General features: G+C 37.5%; 1 protein-coding gene across 2 annotated transcripts; it reads right to left on the bottom strand.

Annotated features, from left to right (window-relative positions):
- Positions 1–35: 35 nt before the first annotated feature.
- PYROXD1 (pyridine nucleotide-disulphide oxidoreductase domain 1) lies at positions 36–19,869 on the bottom strand. 2 transcript variants are annotated; one of them, XM_067306221.1, is made up of 12 exons: positions 19,719–19,869; positions 16,398–16,478; positions 14,068–14,187; positions 12,243–12,371; positions 10,306–10,379; positions 9,122–9,282; positions 7,845–7,945; positions 6,549–6,678; positions 5,535–5,647; positions 3,099–3,221; positions 2,723–2,860; positions 36–2,093 (listed from the first exon to the last, which is right to left on the bottom strand). In XM_067306221.1, the coding sequence occupies exons 1-12, from the start codon at positions 19,791–19,793 to the stop codon at positions 1,845–1,847; spliced, it is 1,494 nt and encodes a 497-aa protein (XP_067162322.1). In that variant the 5' UTR covers positions 19,794–19,869; the 3' UTR covers positions 36–1,844. The 2 variants fall into 2 exon arrangements, with proteins under 2 accessions (XP_067162322.1, XP_067162330.1); XM_067306229.1 differs by lacking the exon at positions 5,535–5,647 and having other exon boundaries at positions 3,099–3,211.
- Between the last annotated feature and the right edge of the window lie 6,571 nt (positions 19,870–26,440).

The following is a 26,440-nucleotide window of genomic DNA, read 5'->3' on the forward strand; positions in this document are numbered from 1 at the left end:
ATATACACTTACTTAAATATAAACAAACCAAAAGATTAAAAACACATCTTTATTTTTCTGGTGAAATCTTGAAGGACTAAAGCTTAGAATTTTACCCATCATTCAACTGAAACCTTTGATCAAAGTGGAATTTATTTATTTAATTAAACAGTCACTCTCTTAAAAAAATTAGACTAGAGTGATTTTCTGGGGAAAGTCCCACAATGTACTTCCAATTTGTATTGAGGATAGTATAAACTATTCCCAGTTTGATCCCAAGTAAAAAATAATTCCCCAGTAGCAACTGTAGATTTAAGAACAGTAATATCAAATATGAAACAACCTAATGTCCATGGATGGCACTACAGCATATGGAGAAGACATTTAGGAATAGCTTAAACTGTTAGGCTTCCTCCCATGAGAAACTAGGCACTAAGTTATTGCTAGCAACTGAAAAAAAAGGAATCTGATTTAAGCAAGCTTGTATGCACACATGTACATACATAGCATCACCATTATTAAAGTGCATCTTACATAACTCTAAACATACTTCCAGGGAGCTTGTTATGATTTAAAACAAACAACCTTAACCCCAATTTGTAACTTAATAGTATATTCTGTCACTGGTTACCTGAAGTCAAATTTGAATTTAGTAGCTGCAAAAATTCCTTCCTGGAACCAATATGCACGGCAGTGTAAAAAACAACAGAGGACAGACCACAAAAGCAATTTGTCCTGAGATGATTGCAAAACTTGCATACAAACTTTGTGCCTGGGGACATATTTTTGTAGCTATGCTTTCCAGCAGTCAAAATAGCATCCTATACCATCTATCAAATGAGATGATACACATCAGTCTACTCCATGGGATCCTGACACTGAAAGATTGCTACAGGTGACAAATGCTGGTGCTGTTGTGTTAACTCTTCCCTGGAGCGGAGCTGCATACTGACCCCACTGAAGATCACATATGGCATACCAATGCAGGTTTACCAGAAGAGTTGAAGTGACAAGAAGTAAAAAGCTGCTCCCAAATAGCATCTGAAAGACATTTCTTCCTGGCTTCCACAGTTCAAAGTTTCTGTACGTTCTGTATTTTGTCAAGTTGAAACCACTTTTCTTTCAAAAATTAAGTAAGTTCAAAAATCAAAAAAGGTCCAGCTTGCCTTACACTTGCAGACCCCACTGCAGGTGGTGAGGGCTCTGAGTGGCCTAGGCCCTAAAGATGCCCTCTGGTGACCCGAGCTGGCATGTAGATAGAGATGGTGCCATTACCTGGAATAGAAACTTTGAAGCCTGTGGCAGGTACCCAGCATTTGAACAGTCGAGGGGTGCTAGTGGGATGGCACACACTGCATAACTGCCTTGTACACCTTCACCTGAACAAGTGGTTTTAGGCACTGAGCAACATGCATAGGCAGTAAGTCATAAGGAAATTGGGCTCTGGGAATCATGTCAGGTGAATTATGCATGGTTTTGGGAAGAAGTGAGCTATGAGGTAGGCACTGGATATAATGTATTATGTAGGGTTTTAATTGTGTTCTTTAAACAGTGAAGGTGAATGCAGTGCTGTCTTAACAGCACAGCAAAGTCTAGTTTTTAAGAGTATTATAATAACCCTGTTACCAAGTTCTCATCTAGTCTAGACCTAAACTCTTTGCCCACACTAATCCACTTGCTTTTGTTGCTGAATTTCTACACTGATCTCTCTAATCTAATGTGGCTTTCAGTATTTGACAATATCAACACAAAATCTTAATAAAGAATTGCATTTATCCCTGATTTCTGCTAAACCCAAGTGAACTGTTTTATAAACCATATCACTCAGTGTTAAAACTTTATACAAAATGGAAGAGGGATTCTGTTCAATCAAAATAATCTTCTATATCAATATTTGGATTCAGGAGATCTTCCCCATAGGCTGAAAGATCCATCTGATTTAAAATTAAGTTTTCAAAGGTTTCTTCCAAGTCTGTTTCACCAATCAGTACAGCTCCCATCATTCTTCCATTCTGCATCACCACTTTAACATACTCTTGTCCCTTGGTACATCTCAGCAGTAGTTCATGGTCTAAACCCAAGCCTTGAGCATTGTATTTTCCCAAAACCACCACCTAACAGATAGAAAAAGAAAAAGCACTCATAAGAACATTACAGTGGCTTTTAATCTTTTTGCTGACAACAGTTGTAAGCTTGAGAAGACTGATGTAAGCAGAGAGATATTTGCCCCCATGAAAAAAATACATATATATTCATATATATGTATACACACACACATAAAAATAAATGTGTGTGTATATATATTTATGTGTATATAAATGTATATACATACATACACACACAATTGTCATTGGCTTTCATAGCCACAATGTATTTAAAAAATATCCACCTTGAAACATGACACAGATTAAAAAAGATAGAACCAAATACCATGCTGAACTGTACTGAATTTATCCACGAACAGCCTCTTAAAGAAAAGGAATTGAATGTGTGCTGAGATGCAAAGCAGATCAGCTGGCATTCACCAATTAAAGTTTATAATGTATCTGTAAAGATCTTTGCCCTCTTCAATTTCAGCATTCAAAGTCAATATGAATGGAGAAAATCTGAACTAAGATTAATTATTATGTGGAGAACACTGTTTTGTCAATATTAAAGCATATGCTCAGTATTAGCATGTGAATGAATATAAACAATGTGTGTTGTTCAGTGGTTTTAAGCTGTTAGAATGTAATTACCTTACCTTGTAATTGAAAAATTTTGTCACATGAGCAAACAGTTCAAAGCTGAAATCCAGATCAGTAGATTCCCCTAAAGTATCTGCTGCCATGCATTTTGCTGCATACCATCCCATCTGTCTAGCTTGAGTCCAGAGCCTCATCTAAAAAACCAAGGTACACAGATATGTGTTACTGTGCAATGACCGATACTCATTGTTCTCATCAATGCATACTAAGTACTTTCACTATACTCAGGCTAATTAATCAGCTTGGCTTTCAACCACATGGATGGTTTTCAGTTTAACTAAACTTTGTTTTCACATGTCTAAAGTCTGCAGTGTGCAATTTACTTTGAAGATTAGATTGCTGCTGAGAGCACACTCTTATGATTTGATTTACCTGATGCCACACTGGACTAGGTTCCCACGATGCTGTGCAGATATCCCCAGCTGCATATATATCTGGTATGGATGTGTGCATGTGTTTATCCACTTTAAGTCCTCCATCTTCACCTAGAGAAAACTAAGTATTTGCAGTGATCAGCACTGAAGAAAAATAATCATTTTAACTGAGTAATTCAACTTAGTCCATGTTAAGTGGCCATCTCATTAGTTACTTCTTATGGCAGACTTCTCTACAATGTTTCAGCAAATCCACTCATCCACTTAATCAAAACATTTGAAGATTTAAAATTACATGAGTAAATACTAACCAAACCCAGCAAGACATTTCTGGCTGCCCTCTAGCAACATAGAAAAGGTCAGAAAAAGGTCATTCATTGCAGAAAATTTATGACTGTTCATTCTCCCATCTAATCTGACTCAACTACAGAAGATTGATAATCATAGGAAAACATATTATATAAACATCCTGATCTCAAGAAAAGACCCCTTCATTTTTAAGGGAAGAAAACAGATTCCCCCAAGAGAGCCATAATGAAGTAATTTTGTTTACTGTCTACCTATTCTTCAAATACCTTTAACTTATAAAGTATTACTACTTCATATTATAATGCAGTAAACCCCAGGATTTATTTTGGAATCTTACCATTCAAACCTAGAATCCTTCAAATAGACAGAAATAAAATTAGCCTAGAAACATAGTATTTCCTAGCAATCTGTGTGTTCTTTTCTCATCATTTTTCATTCTTTTACTTTGTTCAAGTATACATTAACTCTAGCAGTAATCCAATTTACTAAATTCACTTACAGCAGCTTTTATTATCTAGATATAATGGGCTCAACTCATGTCTTCTACAATGCTAGTCTGAATGAATTGAATGGTACACTGACAGCCTGTTACTGATACTACCTATTTAGTCTGTCTTTTCGCTCACCTAATCAAAACTTAAATCCAAATATTAATCCTGCAACATGCCTCTTTTCATACCTGTAGAAGTACAATCACACAATCTTCACCCATAAGCTATTTGGTTCTGTATACATTTCACTATCCTGTTCAAATCATCTTCTTAATTCTTTAAAAGCCTTTGACTTGTTCAAGCCTGATACCACACTGGCATCACATAATTTGTCTGTATTTTCTTTCCCTTTTCCTTTGTTTTGATTAGCAGCAGACAACCATTTTCCTTCTCTTCTCCCCTTTCCCTCCTTCAATTACTAGCAAACACCCCCTTGTTTAGCATTTTATATATTAAGTTATACTCCACACAAAGCAAGCAACAAGCAGAGAATAATTTGTTAATAAGCAAATGCAAATCAGTACTGTAGTTTTCAGGGAAGATTTAAACTTCAGCTCCTTTTAGAGCACTATTAATGTATACTCTTTGTGTTTGAATAGTGTTTATGTAAATACAAAGTTTAAAAAACAATCAATGTTGCATTTTATAAGTGACCTTCACATATCTTTTAAAATAACTAACCCAGAACTCCATGTATCAAAAAAAGCTTAGAATAGCATCACATATTGAATAAACATTTAAGGTGAGATCATCTTGAATGGCACAAGCTCCATGGTAGGACACAAACCATTAGGGCATGTTTTTTTTAAAATTATTACTCTGGATACCTGACAGGGATGTAACAGTTTGCCTAGTTTCAGATCACACCAAGTATGTAACAGGCACACCTAGTAATTTAGAATTCATTTTGTATTTTTGTCAAGGCCAGGAAATACTACTGCAAACACCCAATTCCTAAGCTAACTCTCTAAAACATGCCTTGAAATATTTCATGGCTCAACATTAAGTATGTTTTCCTGATTTTCTTCTGGTTTATTCAGAGGGTAGCTTTCTACTTCATTATCAGAAAAAAAAAAAAAAAGAAAAAAAATCCTAACATGGAGATACAATGATCTCAAGGTCAGAAAATTCACATGGCAGCTACGAACTCTGTAATCATCATCCATGTTCAGATTCAGATTCAGTGTGACTACCCTCAATGAATACAAGCACCTTTAAACCTCAGTTTCCTAGATGAAAAACATCGGAAATACACGCTTACTTCCCAAGAGAAGATCATAACATTTATAATATAGGAGTATGGTGCAGAATTAACACAAAAATGATTCTAAATTTCTGTTGTATCCATCAATTATACAGATGTTTCTCTCTCTTTGTATAGGCTTGCTCTTAACAGTATGTTTTGTTATGAATACCAATATAATAAGCTAAACACACAAATGAAATTCATTTTTATCATGTTAGATATTTTCAACATCAAATACCTATCTTATTTTGAAATGCTGTACAACATTAAAACCTTTGGCTTTCAACAATTTACTTCAGAAGCATAAACCAGCTGTCAGCCCTTATTTTCTGCACTTAAAAAAAAAAAAAAAAAAAGCTTAAACTTCAAAATAAATCAGTATACTTACGTTATTACCATCAAGAAATGGTTTAACGTTTGGCACAACTCCAGTTGCACTGACAATGAAATTACATCCATAAATTTTTCCGTTAGTTAATTCCACATATATAGGCCATAGAACTGTAAAAGGGGAAAATTCTGCCCTGAGAATGTAACCAACGGAAGTTATTTTTATAAATTATGTCTCATTATAAGTTGTAAAATAAAATAAAAATGAGAAAACGCAATCTTTTGGGGTATCTAGTTGATTAGGTAGGAAAAAATTTCAGATTGCCTATAACATTTCTTACTTAGTTTAGGTCTAGAAAATGAGATTTGAGAGCTTAGCTCCCAGTTGTACTGTTAGTTTTCTCTGGAATTTTCCTGAATCAAATCTCTCATTTGCAAGAGGGAAGTATTATGTCTTGCCGCTGCACCAAACCCACACAGTGTTCTGTGGCTAACTCTCATAAAAACTCTGAAGTATCATGCAATTGCCAATTATTCTTTCATATATAGATTTACTGATGCACAGGAAATGCCTCAAAAGCAAAGAGAATGCCAGACACTTAACTTACTAGATACTTATACTGGTATTTAACTGGCTATTAAACTAATATTTTAAATATTATATCTCAATTCAGTGAACTTTAAAGACAGGATTACTGATTAAATATTTTCTACCATATTCTTTGAGAGATGATTTCAGAGTTTTGACAGTAAATGGTGATTTTTTTGGTTCTGTTTTAACTCCACTATTAATATATTATTTTGTTAGACTGCCACAAAAAGGGCATATTCTGTATACAGTATCTAGATGACTGTGGAGAAAGTCTGACCAAAAGCATTTTGTAATTTAATTGGAGTGCATAAATCAAACCCTCAACCACTGCAAATTGTTATAGCTCCATTTAATTTATAGAAACAAAGGATTTGTTTTCCAACTCTGTATTTGGTTTAAAACAATAAACATTCTTCAGCTGTGCTTTATTTTCAACTTGAATTTTAAATCAGCATTAAATTTTTTTTTTGCCACACTTACCCTCATCTGGTTCTACATTTTTCTCTTTCTTAGGAAAAGTCAGAGAAGTCCGTTGCAGTTGTATAAATTCTTGCTGTAGGAGTATTTTCTTTACTTCACATAGTATTTCAATATGCACTTTATGAGAAAACTAAAGAAAGATTGAGAAAATTGTAAAAATAATGATCAGCATTAACAATATTTTAATAGCAAATACACTTTTTACTAAATTGAAGCGTTAGTAAACTGGACCCCTCAAAGCATGACACATTAGCTGATTTTCCACTCTTTCATTTCGGCACAGGAAGAGAATACAGAACTTGTCAGAACAGAAAAAGCTAAACTCAACTTTTTGTCTTTCAGGGCTTCAAATCCTTAATTTTTTATCATGAATTAAATTCTGATAACATTATATTAATTTATACTAATATTAATTTATATTTTAAATGCTGTAAAAAGAAAAAGATATCTTGTTCCATCAGCCCATGTTTCAACCACTTACTCCTATTCTGAGCTCAAGACAGATGTTGGAAAGGTGTCAGTTTCTCTAAATTATTTTGTGGATTCAGACCGCGAACAGCTCTAATTCTTTGGTTTCTGTCAGACAAACAAATTTCCACAGCCTGTACCAGCTATAACACCACCCATTAGTCTGCTGAACATCTTAAATATCCTTTAGTTGGTATTGCAATTTCTGTAGAGAGCTATGACTACTCATCTTTGACAGGCTTTTTTATTTAAATACATTTAACAGATGCAAACACTGAACACCTAAGAAATTGATAAATGAAAATGTGATAAAAAACTAAAATATGAGGATTTTTATTTAATTTTAAACATAAAAAATCCTCACAATGTCTGTGTCCACTATTTATTTTGCATTTCATTATCTGTTGTGACAGGCGACTAACGTTCTCCATATGAATTTTACAGTCCTGTATTTCACATATTAAAATGCAGCTGAAGGCAGCTGAAATTAAAAGATTACAAGTACCACTGCTTCTGGTTAAAGCTAGGATAGCAACAAGTCCTACAGAAATGCACAAACCAACATTTATATGTTTCAGCCTGAGACCATGCCAGTGGATCTGATTTGCCACCTTCTTTGAGAGGCAAAATAATTGCAGAAAACAGCAGAAAAGAATTGCATGCATGTTAATTTATTTTCCAGTGTAATTCTAATAAAATAGGAGAATCAGTTCAAGCACATTTTATTTTTCCTTTTCTAAAAATCCTCAATGTGGCATTTCACTTTCTGTAATCCTTATGTACCTCAAGCAACACAAACAAGTGCGAGCAAGAAGATTATGGCCATACCTCTTTAGTGCCTTTAAGATGTAAGCCCTCATGCCAATCAGGGCCTAAGGCACTGCCCAGTTTGTCAGATTCTGCTATGGGTCTTTCTTTTTTCTCTCTTCCTGAAGCAAAAGAGACAGAGAATATCAGATTTAGCATATATACTTCACTGCCTGCAGAATTCAGAACAAGGATTCTGAATTAAGAGAAGTATGATCTGGTTGCCAGAAGGGAGGACAAAACCACATAACCACCAAGGTAAGCTGAAGTCCCAGACACTATTATTTCTCACGTCAGACTTCAAATTAGTATTTTTAACAATACCTTTCAACTTTATCCCTTTCATACTTCACTTACCTCTGAAACAACCATGTCAGGGGTATTACAGGAGTTTGGGTCAAGGAAATCCTTATTTACATGTAATCAATGATATTACTGCTGAAGAAAGGAATTACGGGTTCTGAGCACTGTTAAGTGCCTGCATGGACCCTTAACAGCCAAACCCCCAGGAGATTCTGCGTCACCAAGGTTCTGAAGGCCCACTGTAGACTTTGTTGCTTAATATCAATGCTAATATTTAAACTGATGCTCATCTGCTAGCAAACATGCACTATATGCCCTCCACCGCATGAAAGTGCAAATTCAAATTCTAATATATGACACATTTGAAAAGTACTGTGACCTTCAGGCTGAACCTTTTATGATCTATCCTTCCAGTCTCAACAGTACTCTTCTCTTTGTTAATTGTTTTGGTTACACACATATATATCTGTATATATATATTATATATATTTTTATATATATTTATATATATATATACACACAAACGCACACATATATATGTATTTGCATGTTTGTTCATGCAATTCTAGTTAACTGTTGTTACTAAGAATAGAGTTTAATTGCATTTGTAATAACATTCTGTAAGGTTTCATCTGGTTTTCCAATAGTTCATTATAGGAGAGCTCCCTCCTCCATAATGCTGACATAACTCAGAAACACATATTAAAATCTAACAGAAAATATAATGGATACTTCAGCAGATTGAATACAGGAAGTCAAATTCAAATTTGTCACAGATATAAAATTAAGTACATTTGCAATCTTTAGATAACCATATTATACGGTCTCATGTATATACATGGATATTGAAGAGGTTTTTGTATTTCCTTTTTTTTAAAAGGAAATGCAACTGATAACTGTAAAACTTATCTAAAGCCTGTTAATTTAACCAATCTCAGGATTCTTTTTAACATTAAATGTTGCTGCTACAGTGTTAGAAGACTGAAACACCATACCTTCCATTGTATACTTGGTTCTTTTACATGCCATTGCAGTCTCCTGTTTTTCAGCAGTTAGCTTTGGAATGAGGAATTCAGCTGCTCCTGCATCAAAAAAAGTATTCCCAATGGCTTTGTCTTTGATAGCCCAGATTACTTCACAGCCTTCAATTTCATACCTTAATGGACATTTAAACAATGGATAAAACAACAGATTGTCAAATAAAGGGTCCACGACTCTGAGCAACACAATTAAAAGTGTGCAAGGTGTCATTCCAGAAGCTAGAAACAATGTATCCCAGATAAACTTCACACCCACTAAAGCTCCTAAATATTCACATAAGCAACTGTCAAAAAGCCTCTGCAAATTGGCAGTTCTTACACTTTCTCACCAGTATAGCCTCAACTGTGGGACTGGGGGGAAAGAAAGGAGGAGGAAGGCAGATCAAGTTTTTGATAATGAGACTTAATATTTCCTGCTCCCATCACCACCAAACACACACACACACACTGCGAAGGTGTGTAATTTTTACCAAACTGCCCACTGCTAAGGACAGACATTTGGATACTCTATCTATCTGAAGAAAACAGATTGAAGAACAACTGTCAGGTTTATTACCTGAAACATGAAATTACAGAGACATCGTCTGCAGAGGATGATTTAGTAAGCCCCCAAGTGAAAAAATGACTCCTGTAGTGCAAAACAAGACTACATAATCATATAATACAGATGTTTCTCCAATGTTTCAGGACTATAGGACCATATGGCTCCAAGTCCTACCTATGACAAAGGTCATATCAGACCCTTCAGAATTCTATCAACCTAAATTAGGTTGATGCAAGATAAACTGCTTATTACCTTTACATCTTTTGTTTCTAAAAGTCAGACGAGTTTTATTACTTATTACCCTTAATAGCAATCTTTGTTGGTTACAAATCAGAACAAGTCTGTATATTCTTGATGTCTATACGTCAAAGATTCTTTTGAAGCTTGCCGAATTTTCTGTGACAGGAAGTTCCACTATGTCATGAAAAATCAATAATTTTCCACCAATTTTGCTACTAAATACCTTAAGAATTACAATTTTATAGGAAGCTGACCTTCTTTTCCCCAAACTCATGCACGCTAAATTTAATGTCTAATTGTTAAAGATTTTATTTGCATACACTTCTTTATAACTTAGAGTAAATAGTTTACTTACACTAATTCAAGTGCAATGCCACCGTTTCCTACTACTACTATTCTCTCAGCTTGAGCCAAATTCTTCTGAAAAGCCTGTATTAATAACAAAAAAGTAAACTACAGCTTAGATCATATGTTTCCCTCACACTGATCAAATATATCCTTTTCAGTATTTTCTTCCTCTCTCAAGTCTTTTTACTTTCATTTGCTCAGACTACCAATATACATTTATTTATGTTAAAAATCTGTTAAAGAAGCTCATAAAAATCTGTGAAGTTCTGTCATATAAAAGGATGAAGGTATTTTCACAGCCATGTAAGTCTCAAACTGAGCCAGGAGCAGTTAAATAGTTACAATTAAGCCAAATCAGCACAGCCTGTAACAGAATCCAGGAGCCTTTCCTCTGTCCTAGAGAGTATTAGCGCTGTGCCATCTTTTAATCCAATTTTATCATAACTGTGTAACTTCACAGTAACTTGTACAAATATTACAAGTGCAAAGAAATGGAAGTTTTTTTCAGCCATTTAAAAATTAGGTTGTAGCAAACCTGAGATCTGATTTGCCTGTAAAACTTTTGAAAAGAAACAAGTGTACAAATTATGTCTTAATGGTGAGAGAAGTAAGAAATCCAGCCTAGAGAGTGTTTTTTTTTCTGGATTATACTAGAACCACTTCACATATTTTCTTTCAAACTAATCAAGAATCATGACCATCAGATGGACTACTGAAATTATATGAAAATCTGGTCATCAGCGCTTCCAGTTTACCTGAATACTTATGTTCTTCATACCAGGAGGGAAACTAAACGGTGGAAGACCCTGAAAACTGAGGTCCTTTAATCCATTCAGAGAAGGATGCTGAACTAAACTTGTGTCAGAGGAGACTAGTGAAGGTGACTGATTGTCATAAAAAAATAGAAAAAAGTATTTGCAGCCTCAAAGGAACAAATGAATTAGACACCTAGTATGATATGAACAGCCCTACTGCGTCAGGCCATATATCCATCTATCCCAGTGTACTGCTTCCCACAGCAGCCAACAGCAGATCCATAGGGAAGGCTGTCAGAAGAAGACAAGCATACAACAACCATTTCATGGAATGATCTCACAGGTTCCAGAAACCTGCGATTCATGTGACATCTTTCACCTCAGTTCATGGAAGAAATTTATTGAATGCTGTGAGTTGTTTTTTTTTTTTTTTTTTTTTTTAAACTCAGGTAAAGTTTTGACATTGAAAACAAACTATAGGAGTACTTTCATAATTTCACTACAGTTTGCTTGAAGAAGTGCCTCCTTTTTTATTCTCAACATGCCATTTAATAACTTCATTTGATGAACTGCAGTTCTTATGTTATGCAGAAGCAGTGAACAGTGTTTTTCTTTTCACTTTCACCATGTCACTTGTAATTCTAAAGACCTACAGCAGTGAGACCTCACTTGCTATTTCCAAATCGAAGTCAGTCTATTTAGTCATTGCTCACGTGTAAACTTTTCCATATCCTTGATTACAATTGTAGCTCTTTTATGTACAATGAGAGGCTACAGCAGAATCAGAAAGAAAGAAAAGAAAAAAGTCCTTCAGTAGCCCTTCACTGTGAGAAGTAGCCCCTCTTCCAGTGTACTAGATATTCCTTCTCAGAAAAGCTTCTACTGGTGCCTACTGCGTATATTTTCAGATTGGCTTCTGTCTGCAGGGCAAAATAACATTATGTATCCTGGTTTCTCATGTTAGGAACACTGTCTTTGAGCCATCTATAAACTTATTAAGTTTAGTGACTAATTCATTTATTTAATGCTATTTTAAGGCTATTTCTCTGCTGCTGAAAGTGTTCCTGTTTAAGGATATAAAATAACAAACACCATCTGATGTTTCTCCTTTTCACTCAATAACCATATTTAGTATTTTACACCAGAAGCAAGAATCTATTACAGATGTATAAGTCCAGAACGCATTTACCTCTGCACTGTCAGTATCCCGGATTCCTAGTACATATGGGTTTCCTTCAAAAATTAGTTTGGGTTTTGCTCCAGCACACAGGCAAAGTTTTTCATATATATACTCCTTCCCATCTTCAGTGAAAATTTTCTGTTAAAAATTGAGAGGAAAGAAAGAAGAATTGAAGACATCTAAGAAAACTTCAGCTTTATATTTATCATTACAGTATTTTGCAGATATTAAAAGCTGTATCTGGCTTCTCAAAAAAACAGCAAGCCTTCATTCTCTCATTAATGATGTATTATTTTATTTGTATTACACTCACCATAGACTTCTGAGTCTAAACATACAATATGACCAGTAAAATAGAAAGTGTACCTGGTGCACTCAAACATAGATAAAATACAAAGTTTTCCTCTTGGTGGCACCCTGCACTCAGTTTCTGTGTTGAAAGAAAGCTCAGTTTTCTGTGTGACAGTTCTCCCCTGCCAAACTTATATGACATAACAGCTACATGCAATGTTGTTAGTCCAAGTGCTATTTTATCTCAGGGACAACTTTTGCTTTTTGTGTTCAGAAGATGGATACATTTACATGTAGACTGTTTTTCTTGTTTGTACAGAACACTGATGGGTTATCCCAGAGGTCAAAGAGTTGCTCTAGAACGTCTGAATTCAAAAACAAGTTGTACCTACCGGTTTACCAAAAAACCAGAACAGTAGTAGATGTAGACCTATGCACTACTAAATATTAGCAATTAAGAATCTCATTTAAAACTTATTTAAATAATTAAAGACTTGTGGGACTTGTATCTTAATTAGGCATTGGCTAGACAAACACAATTTAAAGAGACAGTGCAAATTGTTTTTTGATAATGAAAAAGGGTATAAGTGCTACAAAAGCTACACCATTCTGCAATAAGCAGTATTTAAAATGTAACATTTTATGAGCTTTCACATTGTTTTTCAAACCAGAAGGTAAATAATTTGCAGTGGTTCTGCACAAAGAGAATTTTAAAAGTTTTGTGATAACAGAGGCAAAAGGACCTTCAAATCTATAAACATGAAATATTGGTGCACATAGAGACATATGCTAACTAAAAAACATGATAATAATGAAACCAGAAGATCATCACTAGATTCAGAATATTAGCAGAATTATAATCTAACTGGAATCATAGCTCTACGATTCAAAATGAGCAAAAACAGATCTGGATCTGAACATGAGTTCACAAAAAATACTGAAGTGGAAAATAACATGTCAAGTTGACTTGGACACTAAATGGGATCTGTACTTGCTGTACACGGCTCATACTTGCAATATTTTTTCCGTTAAAAAGAAGGGAAAAAAGGTGGAAATATTGGTTCTTTCAAGAATTTCTTCTTGTATATCATAAAGTTGCTAATATTTTGGCCTCTGCAGCAACTAGCAATAATTCAGGAATCACAGAGATCTCCAATTAATGATTTCAGAAGTTTTCTGACACCTACATCGACATACAATATTGTTGGCCAGTTTCCCTGCTATTCCAATCAGGTATACAACACAATAGGTCTAAGGTGGCAAAGACTTAAATCTAAGAAATATGGTTTCTTAACTAATTAATAATTTATGATCTATAATTATGTCCCCTGCATACAGTTCTACTGGAATAACAGTAGAAGTGATACCTGAAAAAAAGTTAGGAAGTATCATTTTCTTGTAATTTCTGATAACTTACACTTAAATAACAAGAATGTTACTGAACAGAACTTTATGCCCAAAACATGCATTTGTTCCTTAATTTTTTTTCTTATATAATTTGAAGAACCCACATAGAAATAAAAAAGAGAAAACTTTAGCTTACATGCTCCTCACTTTTCAACCGTTTTACTTCAGACTGTATAACTTTAATATTGGGATACTGCTTTTCTAGTAGAGAACTTGGCTGTTCTTCTATGTCAAATTCTTCAAGTGTTTTAGAGACCTGCAGGAAAAAGAAACAAATTTAAAAATATGAATAATTTATCCATCTCCTTTTCTAAGGTTTGTAACAAAATGTGTTATGTTTATTTCCAGCACAAAACTCAAAACATAAAGCCCATATTGTCAAAACAAGCTACCATGTTACTGCTGAAAGTACCTTTTTATATGCATAATCTTTTCATTCATATTCCTAGCAAAGGTTCAAAGAAGTACAGAGAATTTTAATCCTAAATCTAGAAATGAAGCAAAAATGCAGAATGCTATATTTACGCTGATAGATGCACTAACTGCTATTATGTTTTTTTCCATATACAGATTATATTATTAGATGCAGATTTGGCAGCACTGCTTTTTAATTTACCTGATACAGTTCTAAAACCCTGTTTTTCTGTTGATTAAAACTTAAACAAAAATAACGCTATTTGTACTGATGTTCTTCCATGCAAGTATCTTCCTCTCCTAGATCTTTTGGAGGAAATCTTGGTCAGATAGCCTGGACACCTACAGAGTACTTTTGCCTAGAATGGTTTTTTTTCTTATGCAAAAAAAAACCCTTGTGACATTTTCTTGAAAAAACTCCTAATGATCATGTTGCAGGTAGGTAGTTCTTATGTCAGGAAAGTGCTTAATATCATTCAGCTTTTAAGCAAGACGTATCAGACAGCATTTAGGCAAAACAAGTTCCAGATCATCTCTAACCTTTTACTCATCTGTAGATAGTGTCTGATATTTCAGGGACTGATGAAAAATAAGAAAACCAAAACTCAGAAAATATCCAAGCAGTTATGTTCATTTTGGATTTCTTCCAGAAGGGAGCAGCTGCACGTGAACTTCTGGGCCTTCTATTTTACAGGATATCCTGTCTGGAACACAGCTAGGAATCATAAGCCAAACCATGCTTGCAATTCACAGAGAAATTAAGACGCTTGTATCCAAAACTTAGATGCTGCTGCACTCATAATATCCTGCTTACCTATTCCCTAATGCTCAGATGTCAAAACTTTTGGTGATGAGATCTCTGGAATGCATAAATATCTGTCCTGGACACCCAGGGCCCTACTGTCACCTCTCAACTTCACAGGAAATTCTTGAGATGGGTGTTACTCTACCAGTCTCACATACAGCTCTCAGTCTCTCAGCTATGTTCTAAGCATCCCCAGCCCCAGAAAAAAAATACAGTGTGAAAAGAGGTGCTGACAGCCAGTTACAGTCACTAGATACACAGTTGTTGTTCAAGTCTCTCTGTACCTTATTTCCCCCCTGCAGTGATTTGAATCCAGAAATTCATACACCAGGAAGAATGGCATCCATACCAGGCTATAAGATAAGCTGCAGATAACCTTTACTTTGCATGAGATACACCTCACCTGTGTTAGGTACCGTGTTTCAGAAAAAGCGTCATGAATGTAAATTCTAGGTGGAAGCCCAGCTCTAGGTGTCTAACTTTGTCTGAGAGATAAAAGCTAATTTCCTGCTGGTCTGCCGTGCAATCCAGTCTCCAACTTTTCCCATGCCCTACAATAGAGTTTAAAGTTCCCCCAGGTGACAGCATAAAAGAACCGTGTTTTGCAAGATCTGCGTATCGCTGTGATTCTAGCATTATGAGCCTCTAGCCAGGAATCTGAAATCAACTGTGGATTTTTTATTCAGCAGGAAAGAATGAATCACCAGCTACCAGACAGTGAGATAAAAGTTGAAGGGAATTTCACAGAAAGCTATTCCTTTTTGGTTACTTACTTGAGGTCTCATTCTGCTTGAAATTAAAACCTGCTACTGTATGAAACATTGAGGATCTGCGAGCCACTAACAGAACTGGGTTTCCTAAATAATTTATTCCAAAGACTCCATTTCAGTGCTTGAAATGGAACACTCCCATTAGCAAAGCAGTGAAATAAAGCTTCTACAGAAACTTAGAACGTACTTCAACTATATAAGTACCGAGTGTACTAATACATTAATACTGTGAATTCACTAATATTGCTTGCTCAGTCATTACTATTGTGAATACATTCACTGATTATTTACTAATGGTTAATGAATCACTATAGAATAACTCATCAGTCCTACTAACGCTTACCAGTGTAGTCCCACTGATGTGAAAACAATTTCACAGTTATAAGTATTTTCAGGATTAAGCTCTAAATTATCTGTACAGTCAAAATGCACTAACTTTTGGAGATACATTACCATAACAAAAATTAAGTCTCTTACCTGTTTGAAATTTGTTATAGCTTTTATAACTGGAGATGCTGTCATTAAAAAAATGTCCTCTGCTGGAAATTCCACAGCCAACTTGTAAAAAAAGAGATCATGATGTGTGAATACAGTCATCAGCAGAATTTGACTTTAAGACAATATAACTGAAAAGAAATAATATGTGTTACTACATTACTCTACCCTTGTAGAATCCTAGTGGGTAAATACCATTCCAAATATAAAGAGGGATGAGACGGGGAATGACATGGAAATTTTATTGGGTAGTAGCAGCAAATTGTTCAGATTTCATTTTGACAACAGAAATACTGATTCATATTGGCCATTTTAAACACAATTTAGTACAATTATCATCTTCAGGGTACTATTAGGCATTACAAAATTCTTATAGGCCCCAAGCCAAGATGAAAAATTCCAATCTTAAACACTGATTACTCTGTCACAGCACATAGAAGAACTCTATCAAGTACAAACCACTCATCACTGAGATGAAAACAAAACCCAGGGTTCCTTGCCACCAGTACTCTACAGATGACCAGAACAGTTGTATAAGCCACCAAGAAGCACATCTTAAGTTGAACATGAGTGACTGAGTTATAAAGGGACTAGCATTTATTCCTGTACCTCAGACAGGAGGAATCTGACATATTAATCTGAAGGCGAAAGTGTTGAAACTTTGCTTCTGGTTAAAGAGAAATTCACATGGTCATACCTTAGGCACAAAACACAAAAGAATTTCACCAGGCTGTGTTAAAACTTCATGTAATCTATTCTTTATAGCATGAACCACTAAAACAAGTATTTCATGCATTTTGTAGCTGTATGCTTTATATTGACAGAAAAAATGGAAGAACGTTTGACTCTTTATGCAACAAATTAGCACACTGTATGGCTGTAGCTGGTTGCAGCTGTAGCTAATAAACAAGCCTCAGAAAAACTACAGAATGCCATGGAGAGCATGTGATTGTGTAATAATCATCAGATACAAAGTGCATCAAAAAAGTCTTAAAATTTTGGGTTGCAGTGTACATCAATTACATATGCTCAGATTCTTTCCTTTCACTTCTTACTGAGATTTAATGGTTGTTTACAATTTTTATTCAGTATTATTGAGGTTGTTGCATTTCTTTTGTAGGTTTTAAAATACTAAAATTAGAAATCTGCCAGACAGAATAGGATGAATGAAATGATTTCCTGACATAGAAAATAAATTTAACTCAAACTTTTCAGTAAAATTCAGCTTTTAAGACCTTCTGACAAATATTTTAAAATGTATTCAAAATGTAACTAACCCTAAATGATTTTTTTTAAGACGGACCTAAGGCAATGATTGTTCTCAGCAGCCTGAGAAGTCTGGACTGCAAGTCATCATGGAAGAGTATCCCCAAAATGCAATATAATGAACAAGTTGTTTATTGCCACTGCTACATTTCAGAGAATTTTACTTGCTCAAAACCATAACTGAGAAAATTGTGCTTAATCTTCCTTTTTTATTTAACGCATGCCCCCAGCTATGGATGTACATCACAGAAACCACACCAGAACACTCAGTGCCATTCTTAATGGACTTGATGAATTAAAACACATGCCAGAAAACCAAACTCATTGTTTTCTGTGCTTCCTGCTGTACTAAGGTAGTAAGTCTCTGTCATCACATAAGCATCTGACTTGAGATTTCCAAGAAAAAATATCAATGAAAGAAATAAGGGTGAAGCAAAGAGTATGAGGAAGGATGTGTTAATTACAGCAGCAACTCTCCAAGTGGCAGTCTCTATGAGCTTCAAAAGAAGATGAAGCTGTAACTCTGTGGCACCAACACTGCAGAAAGCCCTCCTTTTCAAGGAAACAATAAACAGTCCCTTTAAAGCAATTAAAGAATTTTTTAAACACATACTTTTTGGAAATAACTGCATTGTGAAATGGGATCGCTGCAATCAGATACAACTCAACTTTGAATTATTTCCAGGAAGACATGAAGTCTCCTAGAATATTAAATCTTGATGCAAATCTCATTCTTGCAAGCACTTAAGGAGCCACAATAGCTTTACTTACACAAATAGTTTAATCAACTTTTAAAAGATTACTCATATTAATATAATATTTAAGAGTGTAGTATTAGAACCCACATATTACATTAACTACGAATAAAATCAAAACAAAAAGCTGATAAATGGCAGAAAAATAGAAACTTTCTATATAGAAGGGCAGCATTATAAACAGATTTTTGTAAATTAGTCTGTATCTAGTTTATACAACATGCCTACGATATTGTCAGAAAAGAAAACGTAGATGAAATATCACTTCATCACCAGAGAATACACACATCTGAAACAGAGTCTTTATACCTGCTTTGTAGTTTAAGAGATAAAACACTCTTTACTAAACTACAGTTCAATATCTACATCATTTTATTCCCCATTTTAGGCTCAAAATCACTTCCAGTTAAAGCAAAGCTTCAATGCACGTTGTTACTTTAAACTCAAAACTGAGAAACTCGAAACTGAGAAATGAACCCCTGAATTGATTTTTAGAGCTTGAGCTCATGGAAAGGTGAATAAATTGGGCCATCTCCACAGGTGTACAGACCTAAGCATGGATCCAATGAAACAGCACAATATCTGTATAAAAAAAGAGCACGTCATAGCAACCTTCCTCTCCATTGTAGTATAATCCTTGATGGCACTAATAATGAGGGCAGTGCTCCTTCAGGTTTCTGACCTCCAGGCTAGCATACAGAATGCCAGCTTTCTCGAGTTACAAAGACTTAGCCCATTTTTACAAAGCAGTCATATTCCCAGCCAGCAGAATATTGCTATATTACAATACTGCTTCCACGGGGCTGGCTTTGTTCGCTATTCATAAAACTTTTTTTTTTAAAGGACAATATAAGATATTGGGTGGGGGTTAGCAGAAAAATTATTTATACGACTACTATATGGACCCAAGGAGCTGTTTCTACGGAGGTTCACACATTCGCTCTAAAAGCATTTATGCTTTGCGAGTTAACATAAATACGTGACTTAACATAATCACGTCACTTAAACCGTGCAGCCCCGGCAGGCCCCGGCCCCACAGCACCGCCCGCTACTGGAGCCGCGAGCCCCGGTCGGCGGTTGGCGCTGGAACCCGCCCCCCACGGCGCAACCGCCCCCTCAGGGAGGCGGCCGCAGCCCCCCACCCCCACCCCGCAGCGCCTCGCGCCCACGCGCGACGCCGGGGAGGGGGGAACCACCGGCAGCCGCGTGCACACGCGGGCAGGCGGTTGGGGGCGCGCGCATGCGCCAAGCCGGGGTCGGGCGGAGGGGCCGCGGCCTTTACCTTCTGGGCGCAGGTAACTCCCGCGATCCCTCCGCCCACCACCACGAACTGGCTCCGCGCGGCGGCAGCCGCCATTTCTCCGCCTCTCCCGAGCACGCGAGCGACGAAGGAGAGAGCCGCGCCCCGCCGCCGCGGTGTGATTTCCACCCGCCGCCGGCACTTCCGCGTCCTCGCTGGGGCGCGCCGGCCAGCGCCCAGGGCCGTGGCGCTCCGCCTACGGCGGGCAGCAGAGCCCAAAATTCTTCCGCTGGCGGCGGGCGCCGCCGCGTGTTGTTCGCGGCCGGGGGCGAGAGTGCAGCCAGGCGCCGGCGTCGGGCAGGGGCCGTTGCACCTCCCCCACCTCGGGCAGAAACACCCCCAAACCCAACTCGTCTTTGTTTCTCTTATACTAAATTTGCCTTTTACTTTCTCACGTGCTAGGGCCCCGTTCACCTGCAGCGTTGGCCACAGCTACCCCCAGCAACTCTCTTCCCCCTCAGGGGCCGTGGGGAGTCAAAATGTTTGTAGGAGAAGAGGGCTTCACCTACAAAACCGGTTGGGTCTAGCAGCAACTGTTTGGTCCTCTCTTCAGGAAGGAGACTTCCCGATTGTTTTTTGTTTCCTTGATAGTTTTTGGTTCAGTTTTCCTTCCTTGAACACTCGGTAAAACCCAGCTAAGTTAGTTAACTATCACTACATAAATATTTGCATTGTTAATAGACTTTGTCAAGGCACTTTAAAAACAGCTAACAAATAATTAATATATGGACTAAAAAAAAAATCTATATTTAGGCCTTTTTTCATTCCTTACCCAGAAATCAGGGGAAAAAAAAAAAACATGAAAATGTGAGAGTAGAGTTTGCATTTTTCACAGAACAGTACTAACTGTATAATTTAGATCATAATGTACTTTCAAGAAGAAATACAACAAACAGCTAGAGAGTGATCTTAGGTTCCTGAGACACTGTGTCTCCGCACATGACTTCTGAAGGCCTACCGAACTGTCTTTCAAAGTGCGTAACAGTATCATGATACTTGGCACTTCCCAGTGAGCATCTTACTGTTGGGAAACTCAGCTGCTGGAAGTGCCTTGTAGCCCTCAGGTGTTGTTGAATCTTTAGTCTTCTTGTTTGTGATTAGAGCAGATGACTTTGACATTCTCTTTGGCTTTTTCTAGACTAGGATAAAAAGTAACACTACTGTAACATAAGTGCGTCAAAGTAAGAGAATAACTTGACATGTGATAAACTGCCCGGCAATGCTTATGTTTTAATATGACCCTCTTAAATTCAACCTTATACAGTCTAGTCTACCTTAGACTTTTCAGCATATTACTAAGTATGTTTTGGATTCTAACAGTGCCACTTTAATGCTCTTTTTCTCTTGGAGAAAAAGATAAACTATTAAAAAGATAAAGCTATTAATTGCATGCACCTCAGATACCAAAACTGTTTAATAGCTAATGCCTTTTCAGACATTCCTATTACTGTCAGAACATCAATCAGTTTTTAAAACAGTGAATTCCTGATGATGGTTAGTTACATAAAAAGAAAAAAGCAAAATGAAAATATTTAAGTAACTTTTTCCTAGCATAAGGAAAATTTCATGAAGGTAATTTCACAGTCCAGACAGTTGCTGACCATTTTGGTCATAAACTAAATTCTGTTCTCTGAACACATTCCTTTCCACTGTAAATTACCAGACTAAATGACCTGACATAAACAGTGCAAGAAATTGAATAGACTTGCATCACCAAGTGCAAGAACACCTTCCAAGGATTTTATTTTGCAGTATATGGCAAATGAAAGGAGAAACTCTCATTTTACTTAGAGTATTTGCTTGTGCAAACTAAGAATAGTTATTTCTGCCTCCACAAAATTGTAAAAAGCCTTTTCAGATGCAATGGGACAAATTCAGAGCATGAAGTTGCTCACAATTACAGCATACCTGCTTAGTTCCTAATTGGCAGCAAAAGTGGAAGATAATGAGATCTATAAAAAACTTTTCCAAATTAATAGTGCTTAATTTATGCAGGGGATATAATGAACTTAGCTTTAGTATCAGTAACTCATTGCACATAAACAGAAATTTGCTCCTGCTACTTCTTACCAAGTTTCCTAGCATATATGTGTTGGAAAGGAATAGTGGAGGATGTGAGACATTGAGAATAGATGACATTCAATAAGTAGGTTTTACTCTTTAATGAAGGGGAACTCAATGCTCTCCGAGGAACCCCGAAAATCACTGTGCATCCATCACAGTGCTTGTACCACCCATACCAGTGTATGCTTGTATAACCTTCAGTGCTTAGCTTTGCTTATCTGATAGTCACAATTTAAATATAAATAGGAGTCATATAGTTCCTCCGAACTCCAACAGCCAAATCCTTACTGCCTTGCATATATGGATATATTGGACCTGGGAGAATCCACAAAAATTATGGAAGAAAGACATTTAACTGTAAAGCAAATTTTTTTTTATATCCCTATTTTCAATGAAGGAAAAAAAAATCTGTATACGTAAAGATCCCAGAGGCCTCTGCTACCCTGCATCCTCTGCTAAATGTTTTCTTTTTTTCCCTGAAATGATTACTGCTCTGATTTTCTTTCAGAAAATGTCTGTCAGGCATTGTAATTTTGACACATTGGACTTGAAAATAAATTAACAGATAATTAAATACCAGCTAAATGTTTAATGTGTTGGAGGAGTCTGAATCCAGTAGTCTGATGGGGGCAAGGCTGCTGCAACTCCATGCCCACAGGTCCAACCACTAGCGAGGCAGAGGATATATTCCCAATAGCACACATGAACACGTATACAACACATGCATATATACATATGCCAGCCACAAAGATCAACACAGACACACACAGCACTTGCACAAACACAAACAGCACCAAAAGCCTCATCCTGTTCCCCTCTCTGGCTGATCAGGAGGAAGGTCTGTTAGTGGGAAATACATGTATACATATATGTACAGTGTGGATCCACCAACAGCTGGTCTTAGACAGTCTACCCCGTATCTGCCCCTGGAGTCTCTCTCTTCCCACGTGTCTCTCCACTAGAAAGAGGGACACACACATACACACACGTGCATGCATGCGGGACTCAGTCAACCCCCAGTCCCCACGGTCTCTCCAGCAGTTGGTCGGGACCCCTTGGTCCCTCCAGTAGCCAGCTTCTCCTGTGGTTGCACCCTTAGGGACACACACTCACACCTGGCTCCCAAGCAACTTAACCTGCTTGTTGGTTAATCTGGCTTGATGTTCAGTAGCAACCGCACACTGGTTTACGTGCCCTGGCTCACTCCAGTTGCTGGCTCCACAGACACATGGGCTCTCTGACCCATGGTCCCTGTCCAGTTGCTGGTGCTTAGGCCTCCATACACACACATGCACACAGAATAGCAAGTATCCTCACCCAGGAAAATAGCTGGAAATGGAATTTAATAAAAGATAGGACAGATCGTGCTGATCATGCGCAGGGCACAGTCAGACAAGCGTACTGACCAGCAACCTGTTTAAATGTGACCAGTTTTTTTATGCCCTTATCCTGCTATTTTCCCCACACTTGTTCCTTCCCAAACCACCATGATCCCTCCCTTTCCCCACCTTTGTCTCCTCCCCCAAACATCCCATAATGTCTTGTGCAATCCCCAAATGCTCCTCCTCTGCCTGCCATAATGTGTCCCATACCCCCAGGCAGTAACCTTCCTCAGTCCCCAAGGCAACCCAGAGAGATGCTCCTGTTGACTCACCATGGTGGGTTTCACACCTGGACCATGGGGCTGATGGCTCTCCTTGCATAGTCCTGTTTGGGGCCAGGCCTCATTTCTGTGTTGTGGGGGGGTCCCCTACCAGCCATTGTTCCTCTTTACTCCTTTGTGTGGGTGCAGATGAGCCTTTTATCACATAACCTAACATCTTATTGTCATAATAATTTTATTAGTTGAAAGTACAGCTATTAGCAAACAAGTTCAGAAGCTTGTTAGTGAAAACATGTTGACTGGGTTCTGCTTTCATTTCCATGGGTGTAAAACCACATTACTTTTAAGGAGCTCTGAAGGGTTTATATTGATATGGCTGTAAATGGATCATTAACTCCATTTTCCTTGTAAGAAGAGAGGAGAAAGGATGTGGGCCTCTGTCCTGTCATACATGCACCAGAGAGTACTGTATTCGTGAAGAGTCCCATGCAGACTAATATGCCCTATCAGAAGCAGGCCCAAACTCATTCACAGCAGTTGCAGTGTGGCAGTGTAATGTACACAGATGCTCAGATGCGAGCACTGTGTGGGCACATGTACAATTACAGCTTGCTGCACTCTGCATAGCGTACGCAAAGCCAAAAACAAGAAACCCAATGGGTTGGATTCTTTTATCAAGCTGTAGGCTTGGAGGCAGATGTCAGTCGAGTGATAAATGCATAGCTGCTCATTAAGTCACAGGGCAGAGGCGCTCCTCTGCCATAGGTTATGTATTATAGGTGGAGCTCTGGCTACAGCACTATTTCATTGACTTTCCTTGTCTCAGAGTGCAAGCAGAACTAGTCAGTGAGCTGGAAGTGCATTGATCAACTGTGCTAGGCCCTTAAGTGCTTGCAAGACAAAGCAGGGGCATTGCAGTGAGGGGCATGGTAGGAAAGCAAAAGTGCAAGTCTCACTTTTCATGAGTCTTGACACAGCTGAGAGGACCCTTGATTCTGATCTCTTTAGTTAATTCAGAGTTGAAGAGCAATAACACCCTGGGGTCCAGAGAGAAAGGAAATCAGTGGTGCAGTATAAAGTGCTTAAACTGCCTGATGTGCTTATATTAACCTGGTGTGAAGGAACTGCTAGTCTGCATGGGGAATATTTTACCTGATTAAGAGTATTTGTTCTGGGTAAGGATTTGTCACATGAAATATTAATATAACTGCCAGTGTGTTAGATGGAAGGGCTAGGTTACTATTTCATTTGCTTGTAAGAACTGCTGCTTTTCAAAAACAAAACCTTGGCAGTTTCCTGTTTCTTCAGGACTGACTGGACAAAAGCAAATGCTTAAACTCAGAATTTGTGAACATGTGTAAGCACAAACATAAGAATATAATTGGACCTGCTGACTGCTAAAGGAAGCCTTTTTTTAAGGTTATCAAGCATTCTGGAAGTTTGCAATGTATAAAATGAAAATGAGAAAATTTTAGGCAATTAGCTGCTGTGTCATTATATTTGCTCCTTACTACCTTTTCTTGTACTTGTGATATGATACAAAGGTTGAATGTTTGTCACCACCAGTTTCTTGGGCTGTTCAATTTAAGGGAATTCATGAGCTCTTGAACAGTGTATGGATTCTGATAGTTAAATCTGAAATTCCAGGATTTCTATCATTGCTAATGAGGATTGAGTATTGCAAGAGGTTTGCAAACCTGTGTTTGCCCAGATGTAAGCATCCTCACCAATGCTTGGTCTAGTCTACACTTGCTCAGACCCCCCCTCACCAGGGAGCAGCCTTAACTGTTTATCAGGGCCCCAGCCTTGCTAGATCTGTGATTTACCTTTCATTTGCAGGGCCTAAAACATACCTTTTGTTTGTCACTAGTAATTGATAAATGTGGCTATCCAGCCAGCTGCACTCTGGGAACATACTCTTGGCTTGGCAAAGCAGGCATGAGGTGGCAGTAGTCTAGAAGCTTTGCTAGTCTGGAACAATTTGTTGATTAAGCTGCCAAACAGGGCTATATAAAGTGCTGTCCTTGTCTGGAGGAATGGAGGACAGATAGGAAGGCATGCAAGAGACTCAGAAGACCCCAAAATGGGGAATTCTGGGAATACTATTGAAGGACTACCTGTATTTGAGTCTTGTAGCTCCTTGCCATCCTGTATCCACATTGTGAATCAGCCATGTAGACAGGGAAGTAATAGCTGGGATGATTTATACATAGATACTGAAAAGCCTGAGCCTGAGGGCTCAGGCAGGATCCACCTAGGGAAACATGCTTAGAGATTTTCGGTGTGGCCTATGTGATAGTATATGGCAAGAATGCAAGCCCAAATGCATGGGTAAACTTGCAGTATAACTGTAACCTAATTTTGTTATTCTTGGATATAATACCTTATCACTCATTCCATAATTCATGTGGTTAAAGCTTTCCTCCCATCTGAAGGATTCTGAAATAGAGATGACATCATTTATCACGGAACAAGGAAGCACTCTGACAGTTCTATTTTGTTACCTCATTATCAGATCACAGTTGTGTCACTTCACATTAATTGGGCCTGTCTATGCCAGCTTGAATTAGTTCTGCAGGTAAAATTTACAGTATCAGAAGTACTGACACCATGTTGTTGCCAACCACTGACTTCCATCTGTCACCCTTACCATCCCTGGACAAGATGCGATTGCTAGATTAGAAGCGTGGCTTCAGCTAGGTCAAGCACAGAGCCATCTAAGCAAATTGACTGGCTCATAATTTATCTTTGGGAAGTGATTTGCTTTCAGGAAAGAAAAAAATTTCCCCATAGCTTTCTGATGCATATCTGTCCCTTCCTCTCCCTCTGTTACCATCTAGCAAGATCTAGATAGCATGTTATTTCTTCAGTTTGTTTTCTATTTTCCTGAACACTTAGAAATGACGTTCTTTGAACAACACTTTGAACTAGTTTTAAAGAACTAGTACTTTCCAGCTTACAGAAATATTTTACTAGTAGAGAAGAAGGGAAATACTGAATGAGACCTTATTATGAGAGCAGTCCTGCATACTGGAAA

The sequence above is a fragment of the Apteryx mantelli genome, chromosome 1 (genome assembly GCF_036417845.1).
Source record: "Apteryx mantelli isolate bAptMan1 chromosome 1, bAptMan1.hap1, whole genome shotgun sequence".
Taxonomy (NCBI): Eukaryota; Metazoa; Chordata; class Aves; order Apterygiformes; family Apterygidae; genus Apteryx; species Apteryx mantelli.